The 21,415-nt window shown below is 35.5% G+C and overlaps 2 protein-coding genes across 2 annotated transcripts in view; one reads left to right on the top strand and one right to left on the bottom strand.

Annotated features, from left to right (window-relative positions):
* The window catches only part of ANXA1 (annexin A1), a 419,725-nt gene that overhangs the window by 37,500 nt on the left and 360,810 nt on the right, over positions 1-21,415 (bottom strand). The gene's annotated exons all lie outside the window — the stretch shown is intronic.
* On the top strand, positions 1,459-19,580 carry LOC147596307 (uncharacterized). The gene is made up of 13 exons (XM_086770653.1): positions 1,459-1,618; positions 6,009-6,239; positions 8,710-8,814; positions 9,635-9,759; positions 11,893-11,973; positions 13,571-13,693; positions 14,349-14,441; positions 16,377-16,437; positions 16,911-17,059; positions 17,508-17,711; positions 18,107-18,273; positions 18,714-18,865; positions 19,522-19,580. The coding sequence occupies exons 1-13, from the start codon at positions 1,459-1,461 to the stop codon at positions 19,578-19,580; spliced, it is 1,710 nt and encodes a 569-aa protein (XP_086626779.1).

The following is a 21,415-nucleotide window of genomic DNA, read 5'->3' on the forward strand; positions in this document are numbered from 1 at the left end:
GACAGAAGCTATTCCCTTCACATAGCCCTTTCTGTTTTCCATCAGACTATAGCTTCAAGCACTTAGGTACAGAAAGAGCAAATAACTCTAAATTTATGTTACACTGCCTTAGGACAGCAACTGGATTGAAAACATTCCAAATACAGTCAAAAAAGTTTCCCGTCTTCCATCTTCTTCCTTCTGTCTCACAGAAGGAAGTGGCTTCTGGAAGAGACATAACACATGAAGGTCTACTTTTCAGAATATTAGTCAGAGTTATGTTGAAGATTTTGATCTTATAATGGAAAAACAGATTTTAAAGATACAGGTTGATGTTCGTGTATACATTATCCAGGTTGCACTTTTGGTACAATGAAAAAACTATAATTTTTCTTTTGTGTTTTGTTTGGACTGACTGCTATTGTTCTAGAAGTTCTGCAGGACACACAGTTTTGAGTTTTAACTCTGTATACAATTTTCTCCAGTAGCTGAGGTGGTTGTTCCTATGTTGAAATACTATGAAGAAACGACTGCAGTTTAAATAAAACTCCAAACTACTTCTGATATTGTTTTATTGATTAGTCTGCACCGTTACTACACAGATGAGGAAAAAAAAAACAAAAACAAAAACAAAAAAACCCTGATTATTAGCCAATATGAAATTAAAATTCTGTAGCAAAAGTGCACTGCTGCCAGTAATTCTGTCTTTAAAATACCATTCCTTTACTCTAACAAGAGCAATTGGGCACAACTTACTTGTCATAAATTGTCTTTTCCTTTCGGTAGAATATTCCTGTAACTACAACAGCAGCATTTATACCTTTCAACTAAGTTACTACTAAGGACGCAAAACATAAGCAATATTTCATGACTGCAAAGAAAACAAGTGCCAGACCAGTTGTCTTTGCTCTGAGATCCTCTGAAACATTCTCTTTATGTAACAACACACAATATGGCACATCTGCTTTGTTTTTTCTCTCATCTGTTTTCAGGAGGGATTTGTTATGAGGAAAAAGGAAATTGAGAGTGCAGCACAATGACATTTTTTATGTTTTATTTTGTTTTGATCACTTAAAAATGCAGATTCTAATATGCAAATACTTTTACAGCATGAGGAAAATGTGTCCTTAGAAGGCAATATAATAATAATATTTTAATAATGATATAATAGAATCATGGTTTTTTCCATGCTGGCATGCTTTGATGTCTTTATTTTTTTAGGGAAAAAATTCTGTGGTGCTGGGAAAAGATAAAAGCTGTGAGACTTTGGAGATACATCCCCCAAGTGGTCCTCTTTCATCTTGTTTGCCTGTTTTAAGCAGTATTGTAAAGATACTTCTCCTTCTGCCCATCTTTCAGAATTCCTACTGGCCATTTCTATAAAAAGAAAATAATCCCCTGTCACAAAGCAGTAGATGCTGGTGCAAGGCACAAAATAGAATTCACTGTAGCAAAAAAAAAGTAACTAACTGATGAAACATGTGCGATGTGATAAAGCTACAAGACAGACCTCAAAATTTATCCTGGATACCTCTAGATCTTAGAGCAGTAAATTTTACTGCTGTTGGAATGAAACAGCATGGAAGTAATGTGATAGGGGATCAGCCATTTTCAGCTACAACTGCATCTGAAGTGCATGGTTAGTTCTTAAGGATAAAATAGCAACAGAGGGTGGCCTAGCTATTAAACCAAGCATGTTATAAACCAGGAGACTGACTGCTCCTATTTTAAATTGTGATTTTTTTAATTAAAAAAAAAAAAGCTAAATCCCTCTGTGCTTCTCAGGCCTGAGTTTTAAAGTATAAATTAAGATTTCATCTCAACCAAGAGGATATGTTTCTCAGCACAGCTCTGCACCTAGGTCCCCTAACCATCCCAGTGGAGACGTAGCCACAGACAATTGTTCACTTTCCTTCCTGAGATAGCTGGTTACACACTGATGGTCTGCATTGAGGGTGACTGATCGTGTTTTGCGTGCAGACTGCACAAGACACATGTTTACACTTCAGTGCGAGCATTATGAAGGCGAGAGCATTTTGTGTTTCTCACCAAATGTTTAGCAGTTGTACACACAGGAAAACAACCAGCTAACACTTGAGAGAATTAGTGACAAGAGTACTGTGTGCTAAGTGTCCATGAATGGAAGGCATGAAGAATGTTCCTGTGTTGACAGAGAGCTAAGCATTTACAAGGAAATTAAAACTTTTATGTAAAAGTTTTAAATTCAAAACCAGTAACTTTCAAAAACAGGCTTGGACATGGAAACAACCTGATCAGGGATTTAAAGCTGAAAAGAAATAACATATTGAGATCGACTCTGGACAGTGACAGTGACATGAAAATTAATCATAGAACCATATAATGGTTTGGGTTGGAAGGGACCTTTGAAGATCATCCAGTTCAAACCCTCAGCCAAGGTGTGGTTCTGTTAAACCTTTTTGATAGAAAACAAATCTTTTGAAGTTGTACCCCAAGGAATCTCTTTGCCTCCATTTCTCAAATTATAAGTCTTTCCTTTTAGATCTTAAATAATGCTAGGCATTATTTAAGATGTAAAGAGACAATATCTCAGGAAAGGAGGGGATGGTAGAATGTAGTTTTGTAGAATGATCAAATTCTCCACTCCAAACCTCAATGCTAGTTGCACTATGTCTGAAATACTATGAAGAAATGTCTGCAGTTTAAATAAAACTCCAAACTACTTCTGATATTGTTTTATTGATTAGTCTGCACTGTTACTACACAGATGAGGCAGGTGTTTTCTCACTACTCAGTAGAAGCATCCATTATGAAAAGTCTTGCTCTGCAAGATCAAGCATAGATATTTCTATCCAGAAGTCTTTGGTGGAATCCCCTACTTAGAAAGGAAAGATCAAGGTAGGGTCCATTGTTAGTAAACAAACTATATCTGTTTGTATTTATTTCGTATAGTGAAGCTCTTCCCAAGTACAAAGGAAGACACTTATCTAATGAAGATCTTACAGTCTGAAAGAATTGTACTAAATACCTTCTTGAATTGTGAAAATGCTTTCATCTAGACTGAGTTCTCATAATGAGATGAAGTTTGCTGGGAATTACTTTCATTAGATTGCAGGCCAGTTAGCATGGCCATAAAGGAAGGAGGACTTTCAACCACAGTCAAAATAGGTTGCATCCTGATTGCATGAATGAAAGATCATCAAACCTCATTAGGTTTAGTCCTTTTGTTTTAAATCACTGTTATTTGAGGTACAGAACTGAAACTGATGACAGATTAAGGTACTTCATAGTGGAATCTTATTCATTAAAAGGGATTGTGAAAAATTCTTGTTTCTATCCCAACCACAGTAGAATCAAACATGTGACAGCTTTCTCTTTACAGATACAAGCATCTTACCAGTAAATGTTAAACTCAAAAGTTGCTCTCATCTTTAATCTGAGCTTAAAACATATTTAGAAATATTCCTCTGGTCTTCCTTTACTCTTTCAACAGTGCTTCTGTATGTGAGCAACAGGGCTTCTCAGTCTGCCTCTTATAGCCAGTACCATCAAACAATATGGTATTTCCATGTAGGTTTCATTCAGCTTTCCTACTCAGATAGCACTAGAGCTTACAAAGTTTGTTTTCTGGACAGTTTTTATGCTTCAGCTTTCTTATTGCACAGATAAGTTTAAGTGCCTGTTATATTTAACTTGGATGAAAACCATTGTTGTCCTTCCAGCTTCAATAAGTTTTTGCTCAACTCCCAGTCTAATATTATGTACATTGGAAGCTGTAATGGTTTTAGCTGGGATAGACTTAATTTTCTTCATAGCAACCTGTATAATGCTATGAATTTGTGACAAAAATACTGTTTACAACACATAGTTTTTTAGTTATCACTGAGCAGTGCTTACACAGTGTCAAGGCCTTCTCTGTTTCTCAAAAGCCCCATCAGCAAGTCAACTGAGGTCAGCTGTCCCAGCTGTGTCCCTTCCCAAATGGTTGTGACTCTCCAGCCTACTTTCTGGTAGGGCAGGGGTTAAACCACAACGGAAGCTGATATCTGTATAGAAGAATATTCAGGTGCTGTTTCTTTGGCTGGTACTACTGAGCAAATTAACTGGGGAAACATAAAAAAAGTTCCCAACTGTGGTGATGATGGGAGGGAAGGATTAGTGAAACCAGCTTGATCATTGTTATAGTGCAGTTATTTTTATTAAATGTATTAAACTGAAATATTATACAATTATCTTGAGGTTTTGCTGGCCCCAAGTAACCTGAAAGTAACATCTCTAACAGAATACAGCAAAGGCTGTTTCTTTTTCAGCATTGATGGAAATCCTATGTGATTTTCTAGAAGTGCGAAGGTAGCTAAGAAGAGAAAATAGCAAGAAATTCACTGCTGAACTTAGTCTGTCTAGGGGAAATGATAAAATCTTGTAATGAAGCCCAGAGAGACAAAAGTTTTCTCCCTAAGAATTTTGGTCAACGGTGATAAACTGTTTTCATGTCTCAAAAAGGTCTTAATTTCTACCATTTATGCATAATGAAAGAAAAAGCTATATACTACAGGAAAGGGTTACAAAGAGAGAAATAATTACTTATTTACCCTGATAAAGCATTGAAAATAAAATTAAAAGTCTGTTAGTGTTGGAACCTGCTGTGCAGGCTACAGGTGAATGTGAGTTTAAGCTACATTTCGTGTATAAAATGGAGAGCTGCACTCATTACAGGATACACTGAGGTATGAGGGTAAAATGGTCTGCTGTATTTCAGTGTTCTGTAGTCACCTACAATAGATTCCACTCTAAAAAGAAAAGCACCCAGGCAAGAAAGAAGGTAATTAAATTTCCTATTTTTTTTCTATGGGAAAGGAACTCAGGAATACTTCGAAGAGAGCATTACAAAAGAACAGTATTGAGCTTTGCCATGAATGTTACTATCTATTCTAGATGAGAAGAAGGTCAGGTGAGGATCCTTTATCCTTAGGAAGCACAATCCCTGCTCAAGCTGCATTTCTTAATCTGCCATATGAAAATGTTCTGTCAGCTTCATTAGATATGTACAACTCCAACCAGTCCACATTACTTTCAGTAATTACCTTGCCAACATCATAATTCTTGATGATCTCTGTTACTTCTAGTAGTATAATTTTAAGGCCTTCTCAATATGCATAAGCCAAGTTTTCAAAGGCTTTAGGCTTTTCAGTGCAATGTTGACAATCAGTGAGCCAGTACCAATGGTGAGACCCCTAGCTAGATAGGTGGAAACTCTGGGATCACAGCAGTTCAGTTGCTAAGCTTATACCCACCTAGACTTTAGTTCCTGTGCACATGCTCTGATTAGTTCCTGAAAAGCCTATTGTTGGATTTCAGGTTCAGAATCAAGTATTTGTTTTCTTCCTCATATGGGACTTTATGTCTAGCTGTTCCTCACACCATGAAGAGCTGGAAAAGCAGTATCTTTATGGGAGTTATGAGGCTGGGAAGGCAAAAACAAACAAACAAACAAACAAAAATGGAAGGTTTTCCACTAATAGATCTTTGGTTGTTTTTTTTTTTTAATTCAGCAAAAAGAAAAAAAAAAAAAAACATTTTATGGGGACACCATTGAAACTGATCATAACAAGAAAATAGACATCTTGAAGAGATCTAGAGACAAAAGCTGGCCAGAAGTCATGCATGGAGGAATGTGGCTGTGACATGCTTTTGGATAGAAGCTGCATGAGATTTGGCAGGTTTTGTTCAGGGTGAAAGATGGTAAATTCTGGAACCTTGTTTCATGGACCTTGGTGTGCTTGACAATTCACCTAAATCTGACAGTCAAACCAAGATTAAATCGACAAAAAATGTTAGATATCAGATGAGACAGAAAGAAAAAACCCAAAACTATAGGTTTGCTCTGATCTATTTCTAAGAAACTCATCCAAGTTTACATCTAAATTGGCTAACAATTTGTACTATTTTTATCTTAAATTCATTTTGGGGTGTGATCTTACATATCTGGTCTTGTTTCATGACAGCTGTTCTCAAGCCTCTCAACTGAATACCTCCTCCTTCTATTTTAGTAACAGCAATTATTTTGCTTGTTCTTCCAGAAGCATGGGTGCGAACAGTTATCCCTACAGGCTCTCAAGTCCCTGAAGATTCAGTAAGAATTGATCCTGAAACTAAATCACAGACTGCTATTCACTCATCTGTTCCTCTACCAGGCAGTGTTATTGATTATTCAGAGGAGATACAAGAACATCCTTCATGTGTAACTAAAAGTGTTATGATTGAAGATGCAACTGAGGAGGGTAAGGAGTACTTTGTGCCTCAGGTGTTCAGAATGAGGGTGTACTTTATTGTTTTTCACAAAACGGCAGATTGATACCCTGTTACCGTATTGTAGTCTCACAGAAGCAGAACTGCGGAAGCATTATAGTCCCTATTGCATCATCAGTGCTGATACAGCTTAAATGTGGATGAATGTAAGTATGGACTAAGCGGGAGAGCTCCTGTCATAAGTCAGCATATAGATAATTGACGTGATCCTCAAGCTTATCCTGTACAAGAGATGCCTATTGGCTTTATATCTATTAAAACCAAGGCCAGCAGAACAGGACTAAATTTGTTATGTATTCTCTATCTGTTATTTCTAAAACAAGATGTGCAACCTACTAGACTCTTTAGAAACTGTCAAAAAATGCAGTTGTTCAGAAACAGTGGCTAATTTTGCCAAAAGTAAGATTGTGTAAAGTGGACGGCTTTTTCAACAATTACTGTGGCTTCAAATAGTCTCCAAAGGTGGTGGAAAGCAAGCCAAACATGAAACAAAAAGATGTAGATCTGAGAGGTCAAGGTCCTTTAAGAAGTAACTATTCTATACATAATTTAATATACATCCTTCACTGACATAATTCACAGAAAAAAAAAAGCAGATATAGAAATATATATATGCAATGTGTAGTGATAAAAATAATTAATTCAGAAAGAAGAATAACTTGAGCTAAGGTTACACAAATTTATTTAGTTATATACTTTATAAATCATTAAAACTGGCTTTTGAAAAACAACAGTATTATGGCTTTATGGAAATAGGATCTGGTGATTCCATCTAGTAAGTAGAAAGACAATATTTTAAAACAGTACATTCTGTTACAATATGTCCAATAAAAACAATGTGAAGAGACAGATATTTGATTGTAGAAAATCACTGCAGCATGGAAAAAAAATTAATATTGCTCCGGGATCTGAGGAATTTGGATTTCTTTAGTGGATAAAAATTCTTAATTTCTGAAAATTGTTTCAACAAATTCAATGAATCAGAAGACTTCTTTCAGACACTGTTCTCCCTTTCACACCAAAATGCTGCTCATGTTGGGTGTTTTGTCTTCGGTTTCTCTGAGCAGGAGTGTTGTGCACATCCAGAGTGCTTATTAATAAACCTAGGTCAGATATATCTTGCCCCAACACACACACACACACACTTATTTTCATAGAATTTTCATAGAATAACAGAAGCATACAATAGCTAGGGTTGGAAGGGAGCTTTAAAGGTCATCTAGTTCAACCCTCCTGCAAGCAGCAGGGACATCTCCAACTAGATTAGGTTGCTCAGAGTCCCGTCCAACCTAGCCTTGAATGTTCCCAGAGATGGGTCATCTACCACCTCTCTGGGCAACTTGTTCCCAGTGTTCCACCACCCTCATTGTCAAAAAAATTTTACCTAATATCTAATCTGAATCTACCTCCCTCTATTTTAAAACTATTACCCCTTGTCCTATATCACAACAGCCCCTACTGAAGAGTTTCTCCTCATCTTTCCTATAAGCCATCTTTAGATACTGGAAGCCTGCTATAAGGTCTCCCCGGAGCCTTCTCTTCTCCAGCTCTCTCAGCCCATCCTCATAGAAGAGGTGCTCCAGTCCTCTTATCATCTTCGTGGCCCTCCTCTGGACTCACTCCAAGAGATCCATGTTCTTCTTCACTGGAGGCTCCAGAGCTGGACACAGTACTGCACGTGAGGTCTCGTGACAGTGGAGTAGAGGGGCAGAATCACCTCCCTCGACCTGCTGGCCATGCTTCTTTTGTTGAAGCCCAGGATGCTGTTGGCTTTCTGGGCTGCAAGCGCGCATTGCCGGCTCGTATTGAGCTTCTCATCCACCAGCACTCCCAAGTCCTTCTCCTCAGGGCTGCTCTCAATCCATTCTCCACCCAGCCTGTATTTGTGCCTGAGATTGCCCCAACCCATGTGCAGGACCTTGCACTTGGCCTGATTGAACTTCATGAGGTTTGCATGGGCTCACCTCTCCAGCCTGTCAAGGTCCCTCTGGATGGCATCCCTCCCCTCCAGCATGTCATCCACACAGCCTGGTGTTGTTGGCAAACTTGCTGAGGGTGCACTCTATATATCTTATTTTCAAAGATATTGGGCAAAATCCAGTTTGGTTTGTAATTTTTCAAAATTAAGATTTTTAAAAGATTTAAAGAGAAGACAAGAAACAAGTCTGGAGTAGAGTCTTTCACTTAAAATTATCTCTGTTTTCAAGATAAGGTGGAATCATTCAAGTCTCAAACAAATACTATATTCTTCTTATGCTTGTAGCTCTCTCAGTGACTTCCCAACCTCTCATTCTTTTGTATGACTTTTACTCATTTAAAACTCTTTCAGTTCCAACAGAATTAGTTCATACCACATTTAAATCAAATGAATCAGCAAATCAAGATAATTCAAAGAATTTAAATTATTTTCACCTGATTTTAGCACCTGAATTTTGTCAACAGATGGAGAGGGAAACTCATGGCTGCACAAGATTGTAATGAATATAAACAAGTGGTCATTTCTGAATTCCCTGGTTGGATGGAGTGAAAACAAAGCTCTAGAAAAAGGTATATTTATATAGCAAATGTCCTTCTTGTTTTCTGGAACACATGATACATTACGTAAATGGGGAGGATTGTTCTGTTTTTTTTTTTTCTTTTACGTGAGCTCTATTTGAATTAACTTGTGTAGCTTGGATTTCTGAATGAAGTTGTGTAGCTTGGATTTATACAAATCACCATTCTAAGTAATCAGATCAGTCTCTTTTGACCTTATACTTCTGTTAGTTATTTATGATGCTTAGTTAAGGATTATGATATTTAAAATAATTTACCAATAGGAAGTAATCTACTGTGTTAAGCTGGAAAGATCTGATTGGAAAAAAAAAAAGTAATGATATGTTTTTAATCAACAAAAAAAAAGAAGATTTAAAAAAAAAAGTTAAAATTTTATATCATACTCTGATATAAACTGAATCTATCAAACAACTTATAAAAGGTAGTTTTGAAGGAGACTTTAAAATGCCCTCTTCTTAGCTGTGATAAAAGCCTATTTTCTCACAAGGCAGGATATTTCTGCATGGTTTTTTTTACCTAAGTTTTCATTGTAAGTTTTAGTGACATAAGTATATGTAAGTAATTCATGTCAGAGTAGTCAAGGACAATTGTCAAACCACATCACTATGTGTGATGGTGTCCATAGATCTCAGCTGACAAGTCAGACTTGCCAAATGTTTTCTCCTAAAGGTGCATTTTCTTTGTTATCAGAAGAAAAGGTATGTTTTTAAACTATGCTGGATGTCTCTAATAAAAAATTTAAAATGTAATATGTACATCTGTAATTGCTGTGCATTTTAGTTCTAGACTTCAAGTAATTTTTGTTATACAGTAGATTATCTGAACACATCTGGAGTTTGTTCTGATGCTGACCACAAAGCAAGTGAGCCGAAGGAATGCACAACTGAAGAAGCACAATATATTCCATACAAGTTAGCTACATTATACATGACCAAGGTAAAAAAAAACCAAACCAACAAAACAACAACAAAAAAAACCACCAACAACAAACGCCTCCTGGCTCCTAAAAAAGCCCCAATGTGAATGAATACAAAAAATTGCGAAATGAATTGTCTCTTTTAGTAGGATATAGTAAATGAATTGTGATAATAGCTTCATTGTATGAATTCAATTCACGCATTCTTATTGCTTAGTAGGTGTCTCCTTCACATTTGAAAGCTTGCACTTAAATTTTGAATATTGACATAAAAATACAAATATTAAAATGGAAATGTCATCTTAAGTTAGGATTAGATATTAAGTTGCTGTTAGATATTAAATTTGCCTGTTCCGTGTAGGTGTCTAAAGATTAAAAACTCCCTTGTAACTTTATATGGAGAAAACCCTTGCCTTCCCATATATTTCTCATCCTGTTTCTTGATTGTTGGAAGTGACTTTTGACTTGTAGTGTGAGACTTTGTTGCTATTGCAATATTTCTGATACCAGTAACCAGCATAACTTTGGATTTTTTGGTTAGCCAGTTTATTTTACATTATGCAGTATATATGTCTATGTATATATATATGTATATATATATATATCTCCTAGTTTATTGGTTTCATTGGTTTATTTATTGCATTAAATATGCTCCTGTACTCTTGTTCTTTTATTATGCATCAAAAAAGTTACATGGTTACTTCCGTGGTACAGGCTACAGACCCCTGGGCTACCTGTAAGAAACAAGTTCAAATGCCTGAAGCAATCTAGTTAAGATGACTCGGAGCTCTATGGGTGATAAAAGGGATAAACCCATCTGAATCTTTTAAATCTTCTCCTAGAAGAGGCTTTTCCTGTGTCTTAACCTTTTAATTGTGTCTCTTTAAAACTCCTCTAAGTCTACAATTGTGTTTTTGATGGGGTGTGAATAGGAAAGTGTATTTCAATACCACAATGCTGCTTTGCTACTTTTATATCATTTGAACTGTGACAGTGTCAGATTGTAAAGATTTTGCACTCCCAAATTAGCTGCTTGTAAATACTCACAAAGATTTAATCTGTCATCATAGATCAATGCTAATAACCACAACTATTTAAAAATAATGCATCAGTCACCACAAAAAAAAAAAATCTGAGAATTTTTTTTCAGTTTTATTTCACCTGAGCTGCTCATTATCAGCAGAATCTGCATCATATTAAGCTAAAATGAAGAACCGAAACAAACAAACAAACAAAAAATCTGTGGAAAAGCTCTAGATTTTAATAATTTGCATATAACCATGCTCATTTTTGCTGTAATTCCTTCAGCAGTATCTGTTGTACTCATTTAAGATGCACAAGTATCAGTGTTGTGTAATTTGCCATTGCACCTACCAGACAAGTATGTCAAAAGAAAAATGGACAGCAGACACTGGGATGGGGAGACAGTGGAATTTTCCTGTTGTGACTATTATGAATTGGATTAGAAACAAAATGAATAAAATGGAGTAACTAAGGATCCTGATGCAATTTTAAGCCTAAATGACTCATTTCAAACAGGAAAAAGGTCATTTTGCCAGTCCTTTATGTATCCATCTGTTCTTATTAGTCATGAAGAATGTCTGTAGTACATTCTTAAATGTACACCTTAAAGTTACATCAATTTTACAGGTTTTCAAGTTATTTTAATGGAATATAAGATAAAATTGAGTGTATTCTGTAATCAATTTGTGTTATCTAACCCTTAAATGCAAAAATGCAATCTTCTTCACTGTTTACTATTTTAGTTTTTTACCTTTTTCTCAGTAATAATTTCAGAATGCTCATTTTCTTTTTCAAGAACTTTAGAATAATTGTAATGACTGTGCCTTCCATATTCAGTTTGGATCACTACAGTGAAAAGGAAGAGGTGGAGATGCAATACTAGGACTAGGAAAAAAGAATCATTTGAAGTCATATACAGATTTTTGTTCAATAACATAGCATATTTTCTAGTTGTTGAAGCCTGAAAGCTTTGACCTGCAGTCCTGTTGGCTATTTATTTTTTTCTGAGATCAAACTCTTGACTGTACTGTATCTGTCATTTTGAGAAATGTACCCCAAAATTGTTTAATGGTTCATTATAACTGGAGCTGCTAGTGCTCTGAGTTCATAATTTTCTTCATCCTTTACAGATTGTAAAAGATATGCAGCAAATGAAAAATAAGCATATGATGATAATCAGACAACTAGACAATATAAGGAAAGAAAACCAGGTAATTATTCTGGAACATTAACATTGCTGTTGTGTCATACCATGAGTCAAAATGACACAGAGGGATAAAATCTACATCATTCACATTTACATCTGCATTCAGGTGCCTGTTTTAAGTTTCCAGAAATAATGTCAATGTACCTTTAGAGTGTATTTGATCTTACAACTTTGTGAAATCTGGTTTTACTTTTTTGTCTGGCAGAGTTGCAGAGATTTTTCTGAACTTGTTACTAAACTTTTCTCTTAAACATCACCTTCCTCTAATAACTGGCACCATGATTAGAAAATTTGTGTTTGTCTAGGTAGTGCCTCTCAATAATTATTTTTTTTGTAAAGGGCTGTGTGAAGCTGTTCTGCCTTCACTCATTGCCAAAGTAGAAAGTTTTACTGCCTCTTCCTCTGTGGATACTTTCTCCTCTACTTTGCACTTACCTTTGCTTTAGCGTTGCAATATTTTGTCAATATGGTTTACAGAATAGCAGAATCCCTCCACCTGTAAACCCCTGTAAGGTTACAATGAGGATCCTGTGACCATAACCCATAGTGCCTCACTTTCCTTATTGGAAGCATTTCTGCATTCCCTTAGTCAGTAATTCTCAAAAAATATTAAATTACCCACATAAGCTTTGGCTATGCTGTTCTGAAACCTTTTCTTGCAGTCACTGCTTCATCTTTCTGCTTATTTGTCACTTCATTCTCCTTTTCTGATCCAGAGTAAGACAGGCACTTAGTTTCTATGCAGATGTATGTTTTCCATACAATTAAAGTTTATGCTGAGTGAACAGAGAAAAGACATTCAGAAATTCCTCTGGAACCTCCAAGGGGAAGTGAACAAACTCTACAGACCATAAAGCAAACTTAAGAGAATTCCCTGTATGTAATGTCCAAAAGCTTGCTAGCCTTTGGTAAGGAACAGGACTTACCCTTTGCCTTATTCTCAGGTTACCACATCTGCACAAGTGTTGCAATACCTGTGTAAATACATTTCTGTGCTTCAGTAGGAACATAACCCTTGCACTGTACATCTTACACTTTCAATTGACTCAACTGATCACTAGGGGAAGAGAAAAAGAGAAACAGGCAGAACAAAAATGCATGGGAAGAGAGAATTGCCTGGTAGGCACAGATGCAAACATAGGGACTGAAATGATCTTTCTTCACATATCTATGTTTTTTGAAGTTTCTTATTTGTTTATATTTCTCATAAAATTTTATTGCCTTATTTGGATGTTTCCAGATGCCGAGAGTGGGGGGTTTTTAATGCTACTTATATTATGTCTTATCCTTCCAAGCTTTTGTTTTCTGAGAAAAATTTAATTTCTCTAAAATTGCTTGGCCCTGCTTAGAATAATTCATTCTGGTCTGCTCTCAGAAAGGGTTTGGTTTTCACTTCTGCAGAAAAAGAGAAAGGATAAATTACTTTAGCAGTAAGTTTTGCTCAAAGTCTGTAGTGGGTGAAAACACAAACCTCCTGTGATCAATAAGAAATGTTTGCAGACAACAAAAAACATTGATGAAAGAAAACTGTTCTCTTCATCATGGTTGGCTTTTGTGTTTTCACTCAGTATTAATTTTCTCAATAATCTTTTATAATACAGGAGCACTCTATAACTACTATAAATAAACATTATGGTGAGAAAATGAGGAGTCTGAAATCCCAGTTACAAGCTTACCGAGAACTGATGAACAAGAGCAACGCACACTGGCAGGATACAGTTAAGGTAATAAAGAAGAATAGTTTTTACATGGGAATAAGAATGGCCAGTACTTCCAGAGGCTGCAGGAATAGGCTGCATAAGTAACATTTTCTTTTAGGGACAGATAGTCAAGTGAAGACACACAGTTTGTGAAATTAATACAAAACTATGTTTTTCTCCTTCTGGAGATTAATAAAACCTTACACAGTATGTTTCCAAAACGATTTTCACATCTTGGACTGTCTTCATGCCTCTGATGAAAACTCAGTGTGGGGTTTTACCATACTGTCTGTGCTAATGCAGTTAGAAATAGCTTTGGTTTTATGAAAAAGTGTAAAGATATTCACATAATATATAGATCTGTAATACTTTTCTGGTGATGAACAGATAATAAGATTTATGCTGTACCTCCTTCTGTTCTGCTACCAAGGAAAGGGTTAAGCATGTTCATGACTTTAGGTAGGGTCTTTAGAATCAGACCACTTCTGGTCAATGTGGTCATTGTAGATCAGTCAGTTTTCATTATTTTTGTGCAAGATCCTCAGGTCTTAGCAGCCTCATCCAAACGTTATGACTTCTTAACATGTGTGGAATGAAAACGAAAGCCATAGGCCTTTTTAAAGATTGAAGCATTGGTCTAGAAATTATAATCGTTTTTCCCTTATTCTACTGCCTTCAGAGCCTGAGGCAAAGGAACAAACAACTGATACAAGAAAAGGAAGATCTCCTTCACCAAATGAAGCAACAAACAGAGAACTGTGAAGAAGAGAAGGTAAACAAAGCTAGTTTGGGTTTTATATTGGACTTAATCAGTCTTATTACCATTTCCACTGTGTGCTGTTTCCAGGAGCCTAAGGAACATGGAAACCACACTGTCTGCCTTTAGATACGTACATCTAAATCAGCTAAGATTGAACTGCTGTGCATCTGCCTTCCTTTTTTTTCAGAGCACCCAGGTAGTTTTTTGGACCTTTAAACACCAATGAAGATGGTGTACATTTTTTTTGAGATACTATATTATTCTTTCCACTAAAAATTGTAAGATTGTTATTTCTCTCTCTCTTATTTTCGGATTTAATGTCTTTTGAAGAATCTTAAAATCACAATAGAGCACATTGTTTATTTTCTTATTTAGCAAACTCCTAGCAGAGCCGGTTGTGATAGGATGAGGCGTAATGTTTTTAAAATGGAATCATAGAATCATAGGAAATAATTCTTTACTATGAGGATGGTGGAACACTGGCACAGGTTGCCCAGAGAGGTGGTTGATGCCCCATCCCTGGAAACATTTAAGGCCAGGTTGGATGGGCGCTGTGAGCAACCTGATCTAGTTGAAAATGTCCCAGGTCCTTGCAGGGCGATTGGACTAGATGACGTTTAAAGGTCCTCCCAACCCAAACCATTCTATGATTCTAATTAGCACTAAAAATCAACAAAAACTTCACCTCATCTAAGCTACTACAACACTAAAATGCAACTGGTTGAGCTAGCAGCCAAACTACCACACTTGATAATTCCCAGGAAAAGGAGATGTGCTTAAGATGCCTCTGATTTTCCAAATTTCTCTGTAATAATGCAACTTCAGTTTACTAAGGTCTGAGATGGCTGCCAAGGTGGAAAAAGAAAGAAATTTGTTGGTTTTTTATAGATATCATCTGTGAGCATAGTCTGATAGTTGTTATTTTTTGTGTAGTGTTCTATTCCACATAATATATGCAAGTCTTCCTGTAATTTAGCAAATCTTCAACATTGCTTTATTTTCATTGTGCTACTCCAAGATATATATTCAGGGACATCTTACCTAACCTTATGGTGTAGCGGGGCTGGGGAGGGGAGGAAGAAGGAGTCATCTTTTGTGTTTATGAAGCTGAATACAGATTTCTGTAGGATTTCAGAGTGAAGCAACCTGATCTAGTAGGGGATGTCCCTGCTCCTTGCAGGGGGGTTGGACTAGATGACCTTTGGATGTCCCTTCCAACTCTAACCATTCTATGATTCTATGATTCTGTGAAGGTTTCAGGAAAGAGGTTGTTTTTTTTTTCCAAATGATATAGCACCACCTTTCGATTAAATTTTACATGGCACAAGTAATTTAAACTAAGATTTTCTCTTTTCAAACACTTTGAACACACTCTACCACGATAATACCTCTCCCTGATAGATAAACTGTGAAAAACCATGAGTTTTGCAGATCCGTTGCCCTAATTGTTATGTATCAAGGAAATGTAGCAAAATATTATAATAAAGAGTTAAAAGTGATGAGGATACAATGTTCTGAGGCTTGTAGGTAGAAGGAATACCTTTAATTAGACCAAGTAGTAATGGCAAGTTTTGACACACACAGTCTTTCCTTCAGGACTGCCTTAGAAATGTGCTCCCAAAAGCTTTTGTTCTTCAGCTGTTTCAGAGTCTCTATAATTTTTGTCTCCTCTTTCATTCCAGCAATGTGGACAAATGCTGAAGAAAACATAAGCACAGGACATCCGGGTAAAGGCTCTTGTGAAAACACTAGAGGCCGAGCAGTTTCCGATTTATTTCTGTATCTTCTTTTCTAGTAACAGCCAATTACTATACAACAGCCCATTTGTGTAGGCTGTGCCTATACATGTCAACATCATTAATTCATATTATTGATTATTCTCCACAAGGAGATATAACAAAAACTGGTAACATTGATTTCCTGCTGTCTTATTTTCTTTTCTTGCAGGTCTGGATTCTGGAAAATTTGTGTAAAAAACTAGATTATCTTTATACCCAGCATACACTGAGTGAGTTTTGTGTGTCAGACACAGAGTTTCTTGATCTCTCAATAGTCTTTCCTGCTTGTTTTTCTGCTTACATTGAGGTGCATACTGGCTGAAGTCAATATAAGCTTTTCCATTGCAATACTGTGTTGCAGGTGGAATAATAAAGGAATGTTAAAGCTACAAGTAATTTGTCATTATTCCAAACTCTGTAGCATAACTGGCTTATTCAACTCAGCATTCATTTTGAATAGGTTTATTTCAGCACCTGTAGCTTTCCCTTTAGAGCTTTAAAACAAAACAAAGCACAACCTCTTTAAAATTCTTTGAGTTTTAACAATAAAGAATTCCATTTATTTATTAAAATTTGTTAGTTTATAATAAATGCTTTATTTCTAAAGGGAGGTAATTTGGCCTGCCTAGACAATATTTTAGGAACTGCATATTAGAAATGCTTGAGTTGTTCTTACCTGCTTTTCCTATTGTTTTCAATTCAGCTTTGCAGGAACTTCACTACAGCAGTTTATATGTGGAAAGAGTGCATGAACTGATGAACTTCCAGATAAAAAGTCTTCAGCAAAAGTCTGAAAAGACAGAAGGAGAAAAAACGGATGTGTCAGTGGTTTTACAATTAAAAACAGAACAAGTGAGCACAAAAAGGGAAATGTAACTGGTTGTTTTTAGTATTATTGCAGGTATCTCAAAGGCAATCAGACTGAATCTAGCAAAGTCTGAAGTAAACTGCTGATAGTAAAAACCATGTACAAACATGTACAAAGCTTGAGAATGATAAATTGGTGATGAATAATTAAAATACTACAGTAATGAAATTAATTCTTATTCTCCCGGAATCACTGATAGTGTGCTGTTCTCATATTATTAGATAGAATAAACTACAAAATCTTTTAAATATCTACTTCTTCAGATTATAAAAACTGAATTCTGAACAAAGTAGCCTTTCTTATTTGATATTTCTTTGATTTTTCTCCATTTTTGCTCTACCTTACTCACTAAAATCTTGGCAATTTTATATGAAAGGAATGAAAATCCAGATCCTGGCTTAGTGTATAACCATCATCTTTGTTGTCCCCCAGGTAGCTAATGAAGAAGAGAAGCCTGAATGGTCAATGGAAAAGGAATATCTTTGGCAAGCACATATCATGTTGCAAAAGATACAGGAATCTTTACAGAAACGAGAGAGAGAAGTCACTGAGCTCCTACAATGCGAACGAAGATATAACAAGGCAATGAAACCTCAAATTTCAGTGCTAATATTCTTGAAAACTCTTGTCAAGATGGTAAGAACTCAGTTACTGCAAAGATGAAAAATTGTTTTCTAAAAAGTTCAATAAGGAAAAAGTGCAGTTTTATTTATTATTTTTATTGTCTTTAAAAATTGGAAAATATTTTTTATACATTGATTTAAAGTCTACAGGTAAGATTTTTCAGAAAAACACATGGAATTAAATAAACATAAATACCCACTGAAAATCACCTTACAGATAGTTGATTAGACCAACTTGCACACTCCTTAATTTGCATTATTTTAAAAGATAAACTAGTGAAGCATGAGAATGACATTATGGAAAAAAACATATTTTTCTGTTCTTCCAGTTGTTATGTGAACTACATGAATTACAAACAGATGTGCCAGCTTTGCAGGAAATATAATCTAATTTTTGATCTGTGGTAGGTTCACACCATATATTGTGATGTCCCTGGGACACAACAGTACGTCAGTCAGCTTATCGGGAAGAATGAGGATGAAAGGGCTGATTGGAAACAAGCCTTTAATAATGCTCAGGCTGACATTCTGTCCTATGAAGTATTTTATGGAAATGAACCTATGGATGAAAAAAGGTATACTAGATAGTTAATAAAGCAAAGACAGAAATAATACAGAAAAATAATAAGCTATTTTCACAAACAGAAAATACATTTTAAAGAATGCTGTTATAATTCCCTTGCATAGTTATAGAAGGGGAAAAAAATATCTAAGTAGAGTGTCCATTTATATTAAGAAAGAAATCGGAGAACTTAAACACACCAGTCACAAAAAGCAGGAAAACATTTCCGCTTAACTGGCTTACGCAAGTTTTATCCAGTGTGTTATAAAATACGCTGAAATAACTTCATTGGGCAAGCCTGTGCTACAATATCAACATCTTTTTTTTTTCCTACATTTTGACAGAATGTTTCTTCCTCATATGCTGGGTAATTGCATCTTTCTTGTTAAATAACCAGTTCTTTATAAACTCTTTGTTGATTTTTTTGGTTTTTTTTTTTCTCTTGAATGACAGAACACAGCTCTCAACAAAGATTTTCAGAAACCTTGGGAAAGCAAAGTCTGAATTAGAATATATTGAAGCACAGAAAATTGCGTTTGATTGTATCCAGACAGGGGAAATCCCCAACTGGATTAAAAGGGATTGTCTTTATGTAGGCTTGACAGGTGAGAAATCCTCTTGTCAATTCAGAGAAGCCTAATCATCCTCAGCCACTTTTGAAGGTAGGAAAAGACAGTACAGCAGTAAAATGCACTCAGACACATGCTGCTGCCATGCCATAAGGTATCCCATGAAACATCTTCAGTTATGTGCATTTTAACAAATTACTGTATTAATTTTAATACTGAGTCATGGCCTGTAAACACATTATTTCCTCATTTATACCCCACTGTTCATCTTTTCTTTGTTATCTTTGTCATTTTGAAAATCAGGTATCTTTTGTATATTGTGCTTAAATATCTCATTGAATGTCCGAGGTAGACACACCTAGAATACCCCCAGATTTGGCAGCCATGAACTGAATGCAACAGCATATGCAGAATTCAGAAGGAAGTAACCCTTTTTGAAGAAAACTTGAAAATATCCATTGCATGGATTTAACCTATTGTGCTTTTCTGAGAGGACTAGCGGAAAACCTTTTTCAAATATTTGACATACTTTTTCTTTGATTCTGTAACACAAAACCTAGTTTTGGTGATTTAAACAAGGAAAGGAAGGCAGTTCTGAACTTCTGTTTGAGAGAATGACTATTTCTAATTTACAAGATTTACTGGGTTATATGTTTAGTATATGTAACTATGTAATTACTGGAACTCTCCAGAAGACCCTGCAACATGCTCTGAGGAGACAGAACCACCATTCAGAGGAACTCATGCATAAGTTTAAAATGGAAATCAAGGTAATAAATTACAATGTATCATCCCACATGGTTTTAAATAAGGTATTTAAAAATACCGTAATTTTCCTAACTATTACTAAGGGATTTGAGATTTGCTCTGGATTATATCCTATGATGTCTGTATATGTTTGTTGTTTTTTTTTTTTTTACCAAAAAGTCTCAATAGGAATTACGTATAGAGGTCTGCAGTTATATACCTGTATCCCCTAGGCATATTTACATTTAAGAATAACACAGCTTTGCTAACTAACACAGCTTTGCTAACTATATGATCACACCTTTCTACGTATGAAAGTATTCTCATGTTCTATTTTTACATCTGTATATGCATTTTACTGTTCACGTAAAAATATTTTTACACATCTTGGCCTTGGACAAGTAAAGGTCCATTAATGAGCTCATATATCTAATAACTTGGGATGTACAGATTTCCCATTCAGTAGTAGACTACAAGTGGAATATTGTCTCATCTGCATTTTCTTCAGAGTATATAACTGAAAGAATTAACTGTTTGAGTTGTTTTCTCTACTGAAAGTGACCCAAACACATGCACTCTAGTGATGCAACGAAAACGAGAGTGCAATAATTCATTTATCATATTGCTGTTGTTGGATCTCAAAGTGAATAGCTCCAAAATTATCTGAAGTCATTATCTCCCCTACATAAACATTAACATAACAACAATGATCCCAAGTTAATGCACAGAAGTTCTTCAACAGTAAGTAATGAACACAAACTAAAATATTTACACTGGTAAGTATTAATTATACCATTGGTTGCATTTTTTTTGTTTGGTTTTGTTTTTTTGAGTTTACCAGAGAACAAAGGAACAGTAAGATAGATACCAACACAGCAACAAAGTCCCTATTTTAGAGAGGGACACTGGAGAGAAAGCTTAAAACAGAAAAGCACTTTCTGCATAATTTCTGGAGTGTAAAATGAATTGGAAAAATTAAAAGCCCATCATTCAGAAAACATTTGCAGGCATTTAAGTGTTTTCAAAATTCTACCCCTTTTAAGAAGTATTTTTAACATATCTTAAAAAAAAAAAACCAACAAACCTACCAAAAAACAGCATTATGTTAACCTGAAAGAGTCTATGACGGAACAAAGAAGTCTGAGTCAAATACGTATAGATCTGCTTGCAAGTGGATGGGATGCATCTCACTAAGCTTTTGCTGTCTAAGATGGGGCATTTAATATGTCTCTACAAGCAATATTTGCAGAGAGGTGGCTCCAAAGGGTAATCTTCCTCTGTGAAGCACAAGCCTTCAAAATTAACTTCATTCTGTCCCACCTCAAAATACTGTTCAGTGGTTGTTTGGAAGTGCTAACTCTTGTACCATAGTAAGTGTTTTAACTCTTTATCCTCTTTTTTTTTTTCCTAATAAAAAAATGAAATTGAAGAAATCATAGCTATGAAGAAAAGCTTAAAAATATAAACTTTGAATTCATAATTCTAATCAATTAAAGAACAAATGAATGTGAAGCTGATGGTTTTGTTGTTGAAGACTACCACTTATTGTCTTTAACAAATGGTTGTTGAAGATGATAATACTAAGTTCCTGGAAGAAAACGCACATTGCAAATGTAGATACCAAATGTGCACTCTTAGGGTTGTTTTTTTTTTCAGCTGCCAAGCATAGGTACCTGGGGCTGTGAGTGATTTCTTTGCACTAATCAACTGAGTCAGGTCTCTAATGTTACTGCCTATATGCTAACTTGAAAACAAGTTTTATTCAAGCACTGATGTGGCATTCAGAAGGTAACATCCACAACTTTTAATATATTTATTTTTAACTGCATGTCTGTTCAT

This window comes from Chlamydotis macqueenii, chromosome Z (genome assembly GCF_036417535.1).
Source record: "Chlamydotis macqueenii isolate bChlMac1 chromosome Z, bChlMac1.mat, whole genome shotgun sequence".
NCBI classification, from domain to species: domain Eukaryota; kingdom Metazoa; phylum Chordata; class Aves; order Otidiformes; family Otididae; genus Chlamydotis; species Chlamydotis macqueenii.

Coding starts and splice junctions, on each gene's coding strand:
- LOC147596307 (XM_086770653.1), top strand. CDS start 1,459: ATGTGCGATGTGATAAAGCTACAAGACAGACCTCAAAATTTATCCTGG. Junction 17,060..17,507: donor TACAATTAAAAACAGAACAA/GTGAGCACAAAA, acceptor GTTGTCCCCCAG/GTAGCTAATGAAGAAGAGAA. Junction 18,274..18,713: donor GAACCTATGGATGAAAAAAG/GTATACTAGATA, acceptor CTTGAATGACAG/AACACAGCTCTCAACAAAGA.